Here is a 13,391-nt window from a genome sequence, read left to right as displayed (position 1 = left end):
TATAAACTTCGCTAGTATCCCGCGTGTTTGTCACGTTTGCTTTCTTCGTTATACATGATGCAGAGGTTTTCGAGCTCTTGAAAGCTTCGGTGCACGTTTAATTTATCAGTGGCAAAAGTGACGAAAGTTTAGATAAAAACAAAACCAACCAGGTGTCCACCGGAGGCAAGGTACGAGCGTACGATTGACAGTTGGGTGAAGCACCAATTATCACGCTATGTCGGAAATGTGGTTTTCCATCGGGCAGCAACACAGCCACACATGGTCCGTTTATCATTCGGAGCGCAAGGCAGCACTGGGAACGGAAGGACTGCGTCAAGAAATTCCAACCGATCCGACACCGAACGTGTACGAATGTTTCCACTCCTTGATGGCTCCGGCTGTTCTCGGTCGCTTGTGAAACATGCGCCCGCCCGGCAAATGCGTGAAAGGCGCGAATTATGCAAAAAGGTAGCGGTAGGAAAATATTAATTACCCCCTGGAAAAGTTCCGAATTGTTTTTGGTGGGGTTTCGGCCGCTTTGTTTTGCACATTGCCGGATGACGGGTCCTCGCAGGTGGACCGAAAAACGGTGCGGGTAGAAAACGGCAAGCGAGGACTTTTTACCATGCCATTGACCCAAACCTGATGCCTGGTGTTTCAGTGTCGAAATGCGTACAAACCTGACCTGTTTGTGTGCCATATTTCTTCCCTCCTAGCACTTCACCCCCGTGGGCATCCTTCACCCTTTGGATGGTGGATGTTTTTAATGAATTTATGTTAATTATAAGAATAATTAATGACACCTTGATTTCGAGTGCGAAACTTCAAGACAACACCGGTGTGTGTGTGTGTAGTACCGCCACGATGGGAGCATTATTTTTGCTGCCAGGATTTCGCGTCCAACGCCAGACACAGCCAGTGCCGATCATGCGGCGGAATTGATTTCCACAAGGTTTGAGTCGGAAGAAAAGGTTGAAGTTCGAAAAAAAGGGCGACAATTTCTGCAGACGATGGCGTACTGGTAGAGTCCTTCTCCTTCTCTGTTCGGTACTGGAGCACGTGCTAAAACTAAAAAAACAAAACGAGAAAGCTCTTCCCATTCTGTAGCCTTAATTAGACGACCTCCTTATCACGGTTAACGATCACTCGTCGGTTGCAGTAATAAATCCTAGCATCGGTATCATTATGTTCGTTGAATTTTCGCTTTCCTCTATTGCTATTGTTCTATAAATATTCCCTACCGTAGGTAACATACAACTTTCGCTCAGTTTTGATTAATTCTAGTACCTTAACCTACCACCTTACGCGATCCTCCGCCGCACGTACAAATGTATCAACAATCACACACACAAAACACTCATTCACGTTAGCTGCCGGCCGGCTTTCCCTTTTTCCTTAGCTAATACTCATCGTACAGTTTTACACTCTATGGGTTCGTTTTAAGGGGGTTTCGATTCGATTTCAAAACGGTGTCCAATTGCTTTCTCGTAATATTTAATGCACACAGTAAAAAGCCCGGTTAGTAAGCGTTAGCAGGCGAACTCTAGATAGGCGGGCACCAGCAAAACAGTATCTATATGGGTGTGTGTGTATGTGGTGTCCTTATTTTGAGAGGTTCGTTTTTGTTTTTTTCGTTTCGCATAAGCTAGACATTGACGCGCGTCATTCTCACCGGTGTCCGGGACTAGGTTGGATTTGGGTACGGTTCGGAAGCACCGTACTGGAAACAACATTTTCTAGTTACAATATCTATGTTTCGCTCTTGCTACCCACGTTTCATCCTATGCTAGCTAAATCAGCATTTTCTCAGAAAAAAAAGATCTTCAAACATGAATCTGACTTCCTAACAATTTTCCCTTCCGTCAAAGTAGGTTTCAAAATGGTAAGGTTTGAAATAGCGCGCTCGAAACAGTAATTTTGTTATGCATATTGCATACTGTTGGGCGCACTAAATATAAGTGACCTTGCCTGAAAATGTGCCTACTCGGTGGTGCCTCTTTTTGCCCTGGAGCTCAGAAGCGGCGTTAGTGGAATATACAGCTGTTGTACAGTTTTCTTGGAAGCTAGTCTGTGGCTTTCATTACATACTCTCAAAAGATGTTCGCCATGTTCGCCTGGAAAATCGACTCTATTACGAAGTGTTCGTTCATTGCCAACAGTTTCGTGGAAGACTTTGCTGTGTGGAAGTGGCAGCAGCAATCATGCGGTAAGCTCAGATCGCGAAGATCACAGTCCGATCGGAAAATGCGTGGAAATCGCGAGGAAATTAAGTCTTAGAAACAGTAGAAGCGCGTAGGAAAAAGCGTCACAGCTGCTGCTGCTGCTGCTGCTGCAGAAGAGCTTCAATAGCATCGTGTTCTAGCCGGCGCTGGCAAGGAGCATCCGTGGGGAGGGAGACACGTTACGTTATCCACCAGCCCCACCGCCCCGCCACACCTTAACCGACTTCATCCACTCGGCTAGCGCTTTGCTGAGGAAGTGCGTTATCTGTTACATTATGGAACACCGTTTCTTATTTACTCAGTGGGAAGCACTCAGATTCTCCAGATCCTTGGCGGATGGTGGTCGGGATAGGTGCGGTGCCTGTTGGCCACCCTCCTGATCGTTGGTCACGATCGGTGGCAGTACGTTCTGCCGGAACTCACCCATAACGTTGCCGGCCGGGTAGTAGTAGGCGACCACAAACAGCTTACCCGTTTTGGAGATGGATTTGCTGACGCCGAAGTAACGGCTGGCGCGCCACACCATCTGCGAGAAGTGACCGGTGTTGACGTTCGTGTGGAGAAGATGGGGCTCCTTGAAGTAGTCGTACCGTCGGCTGGTACTGTACCAGTACGTGGCAACCTCTTGACCTGTGAGTACGGATCAATACGTTAAAACGTAGTAGGGAAAGTAACATAAGTCAGAGCTTAGTATAAGTGTGACTAAACGATTGATAAGCTAATTGAAATACTTCTGAAATGTCACTAATAAAGGAGCATGATGTGGAACATTTGCCCAATAAAGTAGAAAAACGAAACTGTCAGCTACTTGATGTAATAATTTATAATGCGGATTGCATATCTTTAGGCGCTCTGTCGTTCGGAATGCATACATCAAAGTAGTCTTTGAAAATGAACCTCACAGTATGCTGTCACTATGATGCTTGTATTGCGCACTCTACTACAAGACGACACTCACCAGAAAGATCCGTCAGCAAACTGTTCGCCGGACAGCAGAAGATGTTCTGTCCGTAGTTCGTCCCGCTCTGGTAGTACAGCTCGTTGGTACTGGCCAGATGGTTGGCCCACTGCTTCGCGTACTCACACAGCTCTGACGAAACGCTCAGTGCCGGTGCACCGTGCCGCATCCGGTACTCGTTGTGCCAGCAGAGACACTCGAAGATGAACTCCTTGTCCATAACAATCTTCACCTTGGGCGAATCTTCACCACCACCACCACTTCCGCTAGCAACTGCTTCCGTACCGTTCACCTTCGCACCCGATCGTTCCTTTCGCTGCTCGGTCGGTGTGGATTTCGGTAGCAGGGGACGATTGTCTAGGGCGTCCTGCGTTTGTCCAGTGTCGTTGATGCTGATGTCGTCCAAATTTCCACCACCACCACCACCAGCACCACCAGTTCCCGTTTGCTTGCGTACGTTTTTGTTTAAATCGCAAGCTGCCACACGCTTTCGAAGGTTTGCCATCACGATCGCTTCCTCCCTAGGAAACGGCAGAAGAGAAAGAAAAGGTTCAATTAAAATCAACAATTTTGTGTAGTATAATGCATCATAAATAAAAAAATATTTGATTTATTCCACATCTGAGTCACGAGGATTCGTGAGAACCAGAAGAAGATCAATATTATCATCAGCATTATCATCTAAATTAATTCTATCCATTGCCCCTTTGCTCATTGCCTTAAAAACGCTATAACTTTCATCCTTTATTGGTAAGCACTTCAAGTGCTCTGGCGTCGCAAAGTCTGACCTAACGGCACGGTAACTAACGACAACTGTCCCCTGTCTACCGAACGGCCAGCTGCCGTAGTGTGCGGTCGTTAAAATTTTAAAGTTCCAAAGATTGAGGCGAAAGTTTACTAACCCAACCCCCAATAGGTAAGTGTTCGTTTCTGTGAGGAACGTAGGACATCCCAAACGAGCTGAGGCGATATTTATGGCACAGATTAAATCATTCTAGCTGAAGCTGAATAAAATATGAGACTAGGGCTATGGTTTTGCAAACTTCTTGCTTGTCCCGGTAGATGAAATGATCAAGTCGCACTTGGAACGGTAGCATCCACTCGGTGCAGGCATCTTCTCGAAAGATACTGCTCGATTTGCAGCAGAAGTACACTCGGGAAGATGAATATCGCATGAAATTATACCCTCGTTGACAGGTGACGAGAGATACTGGTAACGGTGCTGGTCACTGCAAAACCGAGCCATGGAGTAACAAATTGATTTTTCAATCTGTTAAATCAATTCGTCGTCCTCAGCGAGCTTAAAAGCTTTCCACGGTGAAGCTTTGGTAGCGGAATTGGAACCACTCATTAATTTCTCGGTGTGCTCCGTGCAGAGATTGTCCCGTGAAATCAACACTTGCGTGACTGGACTGGACCAACCTTTCTAGGCGTGGTGCACTACTACTGGGGACAACCATTGTACGACACCGCGGCTTATCTTCGTTGATTTATGACTTATTTTCAGCTTCACGCATCTTAACGCTCTCCGCCTAGCCGGAGAGGTATAGAAATTATCCGCAATCTTTTCGGCACCGAAAGCGCATACATAATGTCGCTTTGTCCTTCCTGTGGCCGGTTGCACGCCACACGTTAGAATCGTGAAGTTATCATTAACATAAATTACTTTCAGATTAGACTGATGTTGTGCTGTTGCGCTTGCCAGCTGGCCCAGCCTTCGGTGGAGCCTTCTGCTTCATAGCCGGCTACAGTTGTGCTACTAATCACCTTCTCCAATTGTAACGAAACCAAAGTTCTAGTTGGGGAGTCAGTGGGTCGTGCGTGAATGGTAGCGTGGAAAGCATTAAGGAAAGTTTACGTCAATCGTACTTTATTCGGAACAGTAATCTGACAGACATTAAGGATGAATTGTAGCTCGCATTATTTCAAGAAAACGCTCCTTTCTACTCATTCCCTTTAGATCGATAAGATCCATTCCATTTTGTTTACAATTTTTAGTATTTTGTTATCCAAATGCGTTTATTTAGTCTTCTCTAAATGATTTTAAGCGTCGTTTCGAGTGCCACTTTACAGCTAAGAGCTAGTACAAGTCTCCCTTACAATGGGACACTTCTCGGCCCACTTAATACCATCATCAATTTTACCACCCACTGTACTGTCCTCCATCACACTTTGCGATGTTATCAGTCCCACAGTTTTGCCTTACACTGTTCAACACTCCATTAGGTTTACGGTTTGCGTTCGAGCCATGGTTGGACTTGCCGTCCGATTTTACATTTTCCGGCGACGGGCTTGCTTGGTGAGACTCAGCACGCTGAGTTTGACGATTCGATAGAGTGAAACGGCCCCAGGAAACGTAGTTTATCAAGCTCAATTACCTTTCGGTTACAGACGACTCAATGGTTCGACTGTTTGCGCGACGGAAAAGCATCCACGTTGTGCGTCACGAGAAAGCGTTCCTCCTTCGAGGAAAGGGCCTATCATTCATCTGTATACTTGTATATGTGATTTTTTTGTTTGTTTGCTTAGTTCGTCGACGAAACTCATGATTTATTCCGTTCTACATATCTTCGAAATGGCGCTTGCAAATGGGTGATTGCAAGCTTTCAGGGTTGAAATGATTTTAATTTCCGTGCCGCAAAAGCACAAAAATTGAGGTAGGATTCACATTCTACTGTGTGAGTGGTTTTAAATATAGATGAGTTTATTTTAAGGCTGTGGGTAATGTAGTATTATCTTACATTATTTAAGTACTTGAAAGAGATTCAAAAAGAAGTAATCTAAATAGAACTGTGCACAATACGCATACATTATTAAATTGTCTATTGGTTAAGAATAGAAAGTTAAGGAAAAATCCGTTTAAACGATCAACATTTAAAAAACGCCTAAAATTATGCAATTCTTTAAACATAACGATCTGTAATAAAGATTCATCTTGCAGAACCTACATCAATCTATCAATTAATATGTATCCCAAAACTCAAGGCCTTGGAAAAGAGGTAAAAAATGCCATCCCAGCTTTTTTTGTTCCTGTTGTTAAATTCCTAATAAACAATGTCCCTAAATATGGGAAAATCTTCTAAGTAAAGCCATAAACGATTTACTTCGAGCAAAGCACTTGGGATGAATTTTGGGCGTTCGGAGCACTTTTTTACCAAATTTTTATCCGTTTTTTTTCGGTGATTAAATTGACTGCTTCGGGCCGCACCAGCAGCCAATAATACTGACAGTGCCGGATAACCTTGACATTTGGGAAGTTGATAAAAAAAAGGGAAAAATTTCTGCCTCTAAAACCAAAAAAAAACAACCCAATTCATTAAGCTAAAACTTTTGCTTCCTTTCAAGCGTTGCATACTTTTACTGCTGCAACCGGTTGTGAATGGTGAGGAAGCGATGGAAACGCTTTGCAGCCCATGCTGCGGGGCCCATACACGCAAGTAAAGTTTTCCCCCTTTTGGTGAATGTTTCTGCGCTTTGAATAATCTATCTTTCTTCCTCGTGCAAGGTTCATCGTTTCATTCATCTCACAAAGGCCAGTGCCAAATATCTATCGCAAGGGATGTAGAAGGCTTCTTTTTTATCGGAGTTTCGAGTTCTATGTCCCTGTTTTTTTGGGAGTCGAATGCGCCAAAAGGGGCTCTGGAATGTGCCAAACTTTTAAACGGTGTTGATTTTAGCGGCATTGCCCTAAAAGTTTTATGCATACAATAGCCACCGCGGGCCATCAATGTTACGTGTTCGGTTCGAAAACTACCTGCAGCCCGAAGCGCTTCATGATGCGGTGTTTTAATAGCACATTCTAGATAACGTGCAGGAATTGTTTGTAAAGTAGCTTGAAAGGGAGGAACCAATTTTTGTTGCAAACTTCTACATCAAATGCTCTTCGCGTGAAGGATTAAAGTTAAAAAAATTTCGTTTCTAAATAATAAAAGCTCAGTAATGATAACAGACACGAGGACATAAAACCAAATCCACCCTCTCGGACACCCTACAGAACCTTTCAATTACCACTTGTTGCAGCACTAGTTCCACCAAAGAGGGCCATTATTTATTTTACTACCGTCATAAATGTATGATAAAACAGGAATAAAAAAATCCTATACCTACGAACGTCAGCACAACAACTTAACCGATGACCTCCCATAAATTGCCGTGGGTTGCAAGTGCAACCTGTCCAGAGTAGTTCAAACCGGTGCATTGCTCGCATGTGCGCTGAAATAATCGTCGTGCGCCTCGTTAATAATGAAAGTTTTGAAATGAAACAACTCGAACAAAATTGCCATGAACTGGGGTTTCCCAGGCTGCTCGAAACAGGCCACTGTACAGTATATTACATGCTTTGGATGTAAGTTTTATAGCTTTACGGCACGTATTATTACTGCTACCCATGCCAGTCCGTTTAATGATGATAATTTTGGGTTTTATTTTTATTAAGTGAGAAGCATTATGATGATGCTGTCTGTTTACGACGTATCGTATTTGGTCACAATAAAGTATTGTACATTGTACAATAAACTATATACATTGTAAAGCACACTTTTGTTGCAAAAATTGAGAGAAATGATGGGCTTGTTTCGTGGCTTGATCGTGTTTTATAATTGCAGTTGCTTGTAATAAGCACTTGAAATCCTGTATAAAATCCTTGTATAAAATGTAAGTAAACAATCAAGTTCCATCAATTAAATTAAAGAAAAGAATTTTTTTCGTCTAATTTACATTCTGCGCAATCAAATCTTGCTTTAATAATTAATATTTAATTACCAAATAGTTTAAATTATAGAAACAGTAAAAGTTGCAAATAATAGTATTTATTGCTTTGAATTCATTTCTCTTTTTTATGTAGGATTCAAAGAAATAATTTTATTTTAAAACGTACAAACTTTTATTTTTTATACCAATTTGACTTCATTTTTCAACTTGTTCTTATATATCTACATATTTGATTTATCCTTTGTGGAATTATTTTACTCTATTGTTCAATATGTCTTGTTTTAATTTATAAATGTGTAGAATTATATTTGAAAGTCTAAACCAATGCAGAACTTCTTGTTTTAAATAAGCAATCGAATGACGTCATTAAAAGCCATTTATAAATTGAACAATGAGAATCAAAGCTCCTACATATTTGTTAAAGAAGCATATCCTATCCGTTGAGTATATCAACAGATCGTTAAAGAGTTTTCAATGAATATTAAGCATGCTATAAAATAGTGCCTTGAACATGAATTCTACAAAAAAAAAACAGTCCAATTCCAACGTTGTGCTGTGTTGGGAAAATCTCGATATCAATGCAAATATGAAATTGGATTGCGATTCAACGATGCCGAAGTGAAAACACATCGATTCTTCGCCTCCTTCGCTGCGATTCAGGTTGGTGAGAAATTACATTTCCACTGCAAACGGTACGGTTTCATGCTCCGTGCGCGTCGCTATGGTAACCCGGTGCTTTCCCGGTTCGCTGGCAAACCGAGCTTCTCTACGCGACACCAACACTATCGCACCCATTGCCATTGAATATTTATCATCCAATCAGCAGAAGGGAGGTAAAAAGGAATCCACAGCCGGCGTTCGAAGCGTTCCGTGCCTTCGGTTCTGCTGACAGCGAGACATTTTATCTGAGATTGATATGTTACACAATTCCAGGGGAATAATTTCTTCCGTTCCAGGAATTTGTTGCTGCTGGTGGGTGCGGGTGGTGAATTTCGATCCCTACCCTCCCCGAACAAGCATGCTGCTGTAGTACCCGGAGGAATTTCCTTTCGAAATTAGGTCAAGAAAACGAGCCGGAAAATTTCCTTCTGGAGAAACGAAAAGAAATAAAAAACGTACCACACAACGCTGCAGAGGAACACGTTTCTGGTTTTTTCTTTGCCATGAAATAATGCTAAAACGTTGCATTTTCCATTAGGTTAAGAAGAACGAAAAATGGAATTATGTGAAAAGATAGCATGATAAAAATGCAGTTCGAACAGAGCATCGCACCGAATGGAAGAGGAAAATGGCTTACAGACGGTGGAAAAGTTCGTACAATTTATGGTTGTGTCCTGATGTAGAGCGAGCGTGGCAAACTCGAACATTCTCTGGTCTGGTTCGCTGCCGAACGTTTCCCGGTGGGTGTTTGGTGCTCGTTACCGGACAGGTTGGGAAAGTTTTCCACGTGCATCACGTACAATGATGGGCGGTTATGGTTAGCAGATGCAACAATGGTGGACGAACTTGCGGACGGGCATGGGGAATCGAGCAAAAGAGGGAAGGACAATACCGAAGGCAAAAAAAAACACACCGAAATGATAGTTTTTCACCGAGATGCTATCCCGATTGCATACCTTACAGGCGCGAAACGCGAAGTGCCAAGCGTATACCCCGTGACCCGGTTATTTCTGCTGGTTTCCACCGGTTTATGGTGCGGGGTAGTCGAGAAAGGTGCTAATAGTTGGGTACAAAAGAGGACAAGACTGCACGTGGAAATTGTCACTGAAAGTACCGTCGTGCGGTCGTGCAGCGGAAGGACAGCAAGGGATAATGCTACAGTCTTTGTCTGTGCTGCCGGCAAAGCTAACCACAGGCAACTTTATTTACATCTTGTTGGCTTTCAGTTTCCCCGTGGCATCCGGCGCTTTAGCTTGCTTAAAGTCAACACAAACCACGACGGCAACATGACGACACATGCAGCTTTTTACGAGGTGTCTTAATTTGGACTACAACTCGAGCCGGGACTAGCTTCAGCAACCATTGCTGAAAGCGCACCCTGAGCAACGGTGAGCCCATCTACCGTACGCTGGCAAGCGGAGTTGCTCACTTCATTGCCGTTGTGCGGCTCCCTTTGAGTGAACGAAGAACCTTTTACGTAACACTGCCTGGCAGTTTCACAGTTTCACTGTTTCGTTTCATTTCAATTCTTCAAGATGGGGTGTTTTTGTGTGTGTGTTTTTGATGAAGCCTTAAGTCGTCCGCAGTTTTTAATTGTTAATTGTTTACTCGGGCAAGCTGTTGCGGTACGCCAACTGTGGTGGCAATGGTGGATTTTGTGCAGTTTGTGCTTTTTGCTTTGGAATACCCATAGTGTGAATAAGTCACAAAAGATTTTATGCCCGCACGGGGCGGTAACGATCTGATGATATAAAGATTAAACAGAACGAGAGAGTACTTTGATATTTAACGGCTTAACGGTTCATCAACAATTCTTCTCTGGTTGACCTTTTCAGTTACGGCTTATTAAAGTGAAGCGAGGTAACATGAGGACACAATTTTAAGATTTATGTGTTGGTAAATTATTAATAATAAAAATTAAACAAAACAAAAGCATGTTTAGCGCGGAAATCAAATGGTAAACTTTGGATGAAGGAAACAGATTCTGGATAACAGAAACAAAATTTTCCATTCGGGAAATTATATGTTTGATTGTTCATAACACTAAAATTCTTCAGGCAAACTGAATATTTGTTTACAAAAATAATTATTTTAAATTAAACCTATTTGTGCACTCTCTTTTCCCCTTTATGTATTCAGCTAAGTGCTGTTCAGTAAGAACAGGCCTCAGTGATGCAAAGAGGTGATAATTTAAGGTCAGAGAGGAGTGCGCTGACTGTAATAGGATGACTCTTATAAGACGTTTTATTGCTTCTTTACAATTGTCATGTTGCAATTCCACTTCATCGTGTCTTTGGTCCATTGCGGTCATTTATCGATCAATGCAGTATCACATTTAATCGTTTGGGGTGGTTAGAGTAGGATATGCACTAGTTCTCCCGGGATGATGAGATGGTAAACGAAACGCAAAGTATCCGCTTTCTTCACCTATGTATCCAGTCTGAACAGTCGACTTTAACAGGTAATACGAATGATATTGTTTTATTGGTGTTTTCAAAATATCTCAACTATTTGTCGACAGTGACCATCCAAAATAAACGTTCTATTTGGTAACTATTCCACAAATTAATAATAATAATTCCACAAATAATTATTTATTTATTTATTTATTTATTTATTTATTTATTTATTTATTTATTTATTTATTTATTTATTTATTTATTTATTTATTTATTTATTTATTTATTTATTTATTTATTTATTAGTAATTTGTATTTAGGCGGTCTCTCTCTAAGGCCTTTGCCAAATTTTTATCGTTTTGAGTTGAATTTTTATCTCCAATAGTTTCTCGTCATGAATGAATCGTGTTCATGGGTTCTAAAGTATCTCTCATAGCTCTCTTGAAATGTCGGAACAATGGCACACATTTTTGTATTTACCTAAAACATCTTAATAGTTAGCTTTTACTATCAAACTACGTCTGACTATGTTTCAAACCAATCAAACCATATTTCAAATAAAAGGTAAACGTTGTGAATGTCTCCATTGTTCATCATCTAGAATGAAACTGATTTGTTGCACATGTTGCCTAGAAAATAGTTTATTTACTTGAACTTTTATTAATTTATTGGGCCTATAATCGAATCAACTGGGTTGTTATCAACACCGGAAAAATCAACCGGATAACTTTAAATTTATACAACTGATATGCTTAAACCATTACATATCTTGTACGATATAGCTATAAAAGAAGAAAAACAAACATAGCAGATGGATATCTTTGGAAGTATAACACTAATTAAATAAATTCCACTTTACTTTTCGAAAAACTAAAACGTTAAATTCAAAAGAAGGTAAAATAGTAATTAAATTAATAAAAAAAAATCAGTTGGACGCTTACATGCTTACCCATACCCCGTTTTAAACATAAGCATTCGTATTTATTTGTATTTCGTCTTAAATCGAATGACATTCGAAATGACAATGAAGCTTAGACGAGCGATTTTATAAAGTTTATTTACGATTTTTTTATAAAATTAATGGATTCTAGGAATATGCATGTGTAACAAAACGTATTTTATCTTATTATTTTTCATTTAATATTATTATTTTAACTTATTTTCACTTGACATTCTCTTTGACAGGTCATATCAACGTCTCATATTGTCGGCGTCAATGTTTAACGTAATGTTTTCTAATACAAAAATACATTAATTCTAGATAAGACAGTTGGATTTCATTAGCCTATCAAATCAAATATTACAGTGTTCGTTTGCTATCTTAATAATTTTTACTGCCCAAATGTATCACATTGTACACAAAAAAATGACACATTAAAGTGGGGTTTCATTATGTTGTGTTTGCAATGTTATCGTCCTTGGGGATGAATTTACATTTTCCACAGTATACTCTCATTCTGCAAAATGTTCTTCCATTTACTACCAAACAACACCCACAAAACGCAACATTTCCTTCGATTCAAACCATTCTCACCCAATACCGAATGAAAGCATCGTTTGCCATCGCCCCCCGGGGGGACACACATCAACTACAACTGCTAATCGTACGCACCGCCGGTGAACGCGGTTGGTTTGAAGTGGTATCAAACCCCGATTACCCATTTAGAAAGCAATTACTGTCTCATTTAATCGCACCCTCTCCCTCCCCCCCTGGATCTCACTCACCTTCGACGGCTCGGTGCTGGCCGCACCGTACTTCCGGGTAGCGTTTCGATCGGTGTAATGCTAAACTCGGGATTACTGAACTGGATCTTTTTGGATGGCATTTTCACACTGTTGTTGTTGCTGCCGGTGCCACCGCCGCACCCACCGACACTCATTATGCTTGCCAGCCCGTTCCCGTTCGGATCGGTGGTCGCACTCGGTGGACCGCTACCGCCACCGTTACTGTTAACTTTGCTGATCGATATCAGCTCCATATCGTTGCTGGAGAACTTCTTCTGTAAGGCCATGATGAGTTTGCGTGCAATTTTGATTGCTTTTCGTTTTCCCCCAAACCACAAACCGAACTGGCGTGATTGACCTTTCCGGCAAACACTGTGCCTTTGATAATATTTGCTCACTCACCAGCTGGTGGGGACGATCTTCATTAAATCGCACTTTACACGCGGGTGAAAAATAAACAGCCACTCCGTACACAAAATACAAAACACATGCACACACGCGCGTAATAAAAATGGTGACACCGTTTTATTTCGAATATTCACCGTGCAAGCGAACGAGTACGAGCGGCGAGCAGATTCAATCGCACTATGCACCAAAATCACGCCCCGTAGGAAAATAGCCCGCCCAGATGGAGACGCACGGTAGTTTGTTTGTCGCAATGGTTGTCATAAAACGACACCACCACCCCCTCCCGGTCGGTGGGTGGGATTGTAATATTTATTTTTATCACTCACT

The 13,391-nt window shown here is 41.6% G+C and overlaps 1 protein-coding gene across 1 annotated transcript; it reads right to left on the bottom strand.

Moving 5' to 3' along the window:
- Positions 1-2,502: 2,502 nt before the first annotated feature.
- On the bottom strand, positions 2,503-12,943 carry LOC128304882 (uncharacterized). Its single transcript, XM_053042124.1, has 3 exons — positions 12,657-12,943; positions 3,163-3,683; positions 2,503-2,834 (listed from the first exon to the last, which is right to left on the bottom strand). Exons 1-3 carry the CDS (start codon positions 12,941-12,943, stop codon positions 2,503-2,505), a joined length of 1,140 nt encoding a protein of 379 aa, XP_052898084.1.
- Between the last annotated feature and the right edge of the window lie 448 nt (positions 12,944-13,391).

This window comes from Anopheles moucheti, chromosome 3 (assembly GCF_943734755.1).
Source record: "Anopheles moucheti chromosome 3, idAnoMoucSN_F20_07, whole genome shotgun sequence".
Classification (NCBI taxonomy): Eukaryota; Metazoa; Arthropoda; class Insecta; order Diptera; family Culicidae; genus Anopheles; species Anopheles moucheti.
The sequence above is the reverse complement of the archived record's forward strand: the minus strand, read 5'-3'. Positions and strand labels throughout refer to the sequence as shown.

Excerpts from the sequence above, each read along its gene's own strand:
- LOC128304882 (XM_053042124.1), bottom strand. The coding sequence starts at position 12,943 with ATGGCCTTACAGAAGAAGTTCTCCAGCAACGATATGGAGCTGATATCG. Across the intron at positions 3,684-12,656 it reads CCAGCACCGAGCCGTCGAAG|GGAGGAAGCGATCGTGATGG; the intron begins GTGAGTGAGATC and ends GCCGTTTCCTAG. Across the intron at positions 2,835-3,162 it reads TTTGCTGACGGATCTTTCTG|GTCAAGAGGTTGCCACGTAC; the intron begins GTGAGTGTCGTC and ends CCGTACTCACAG.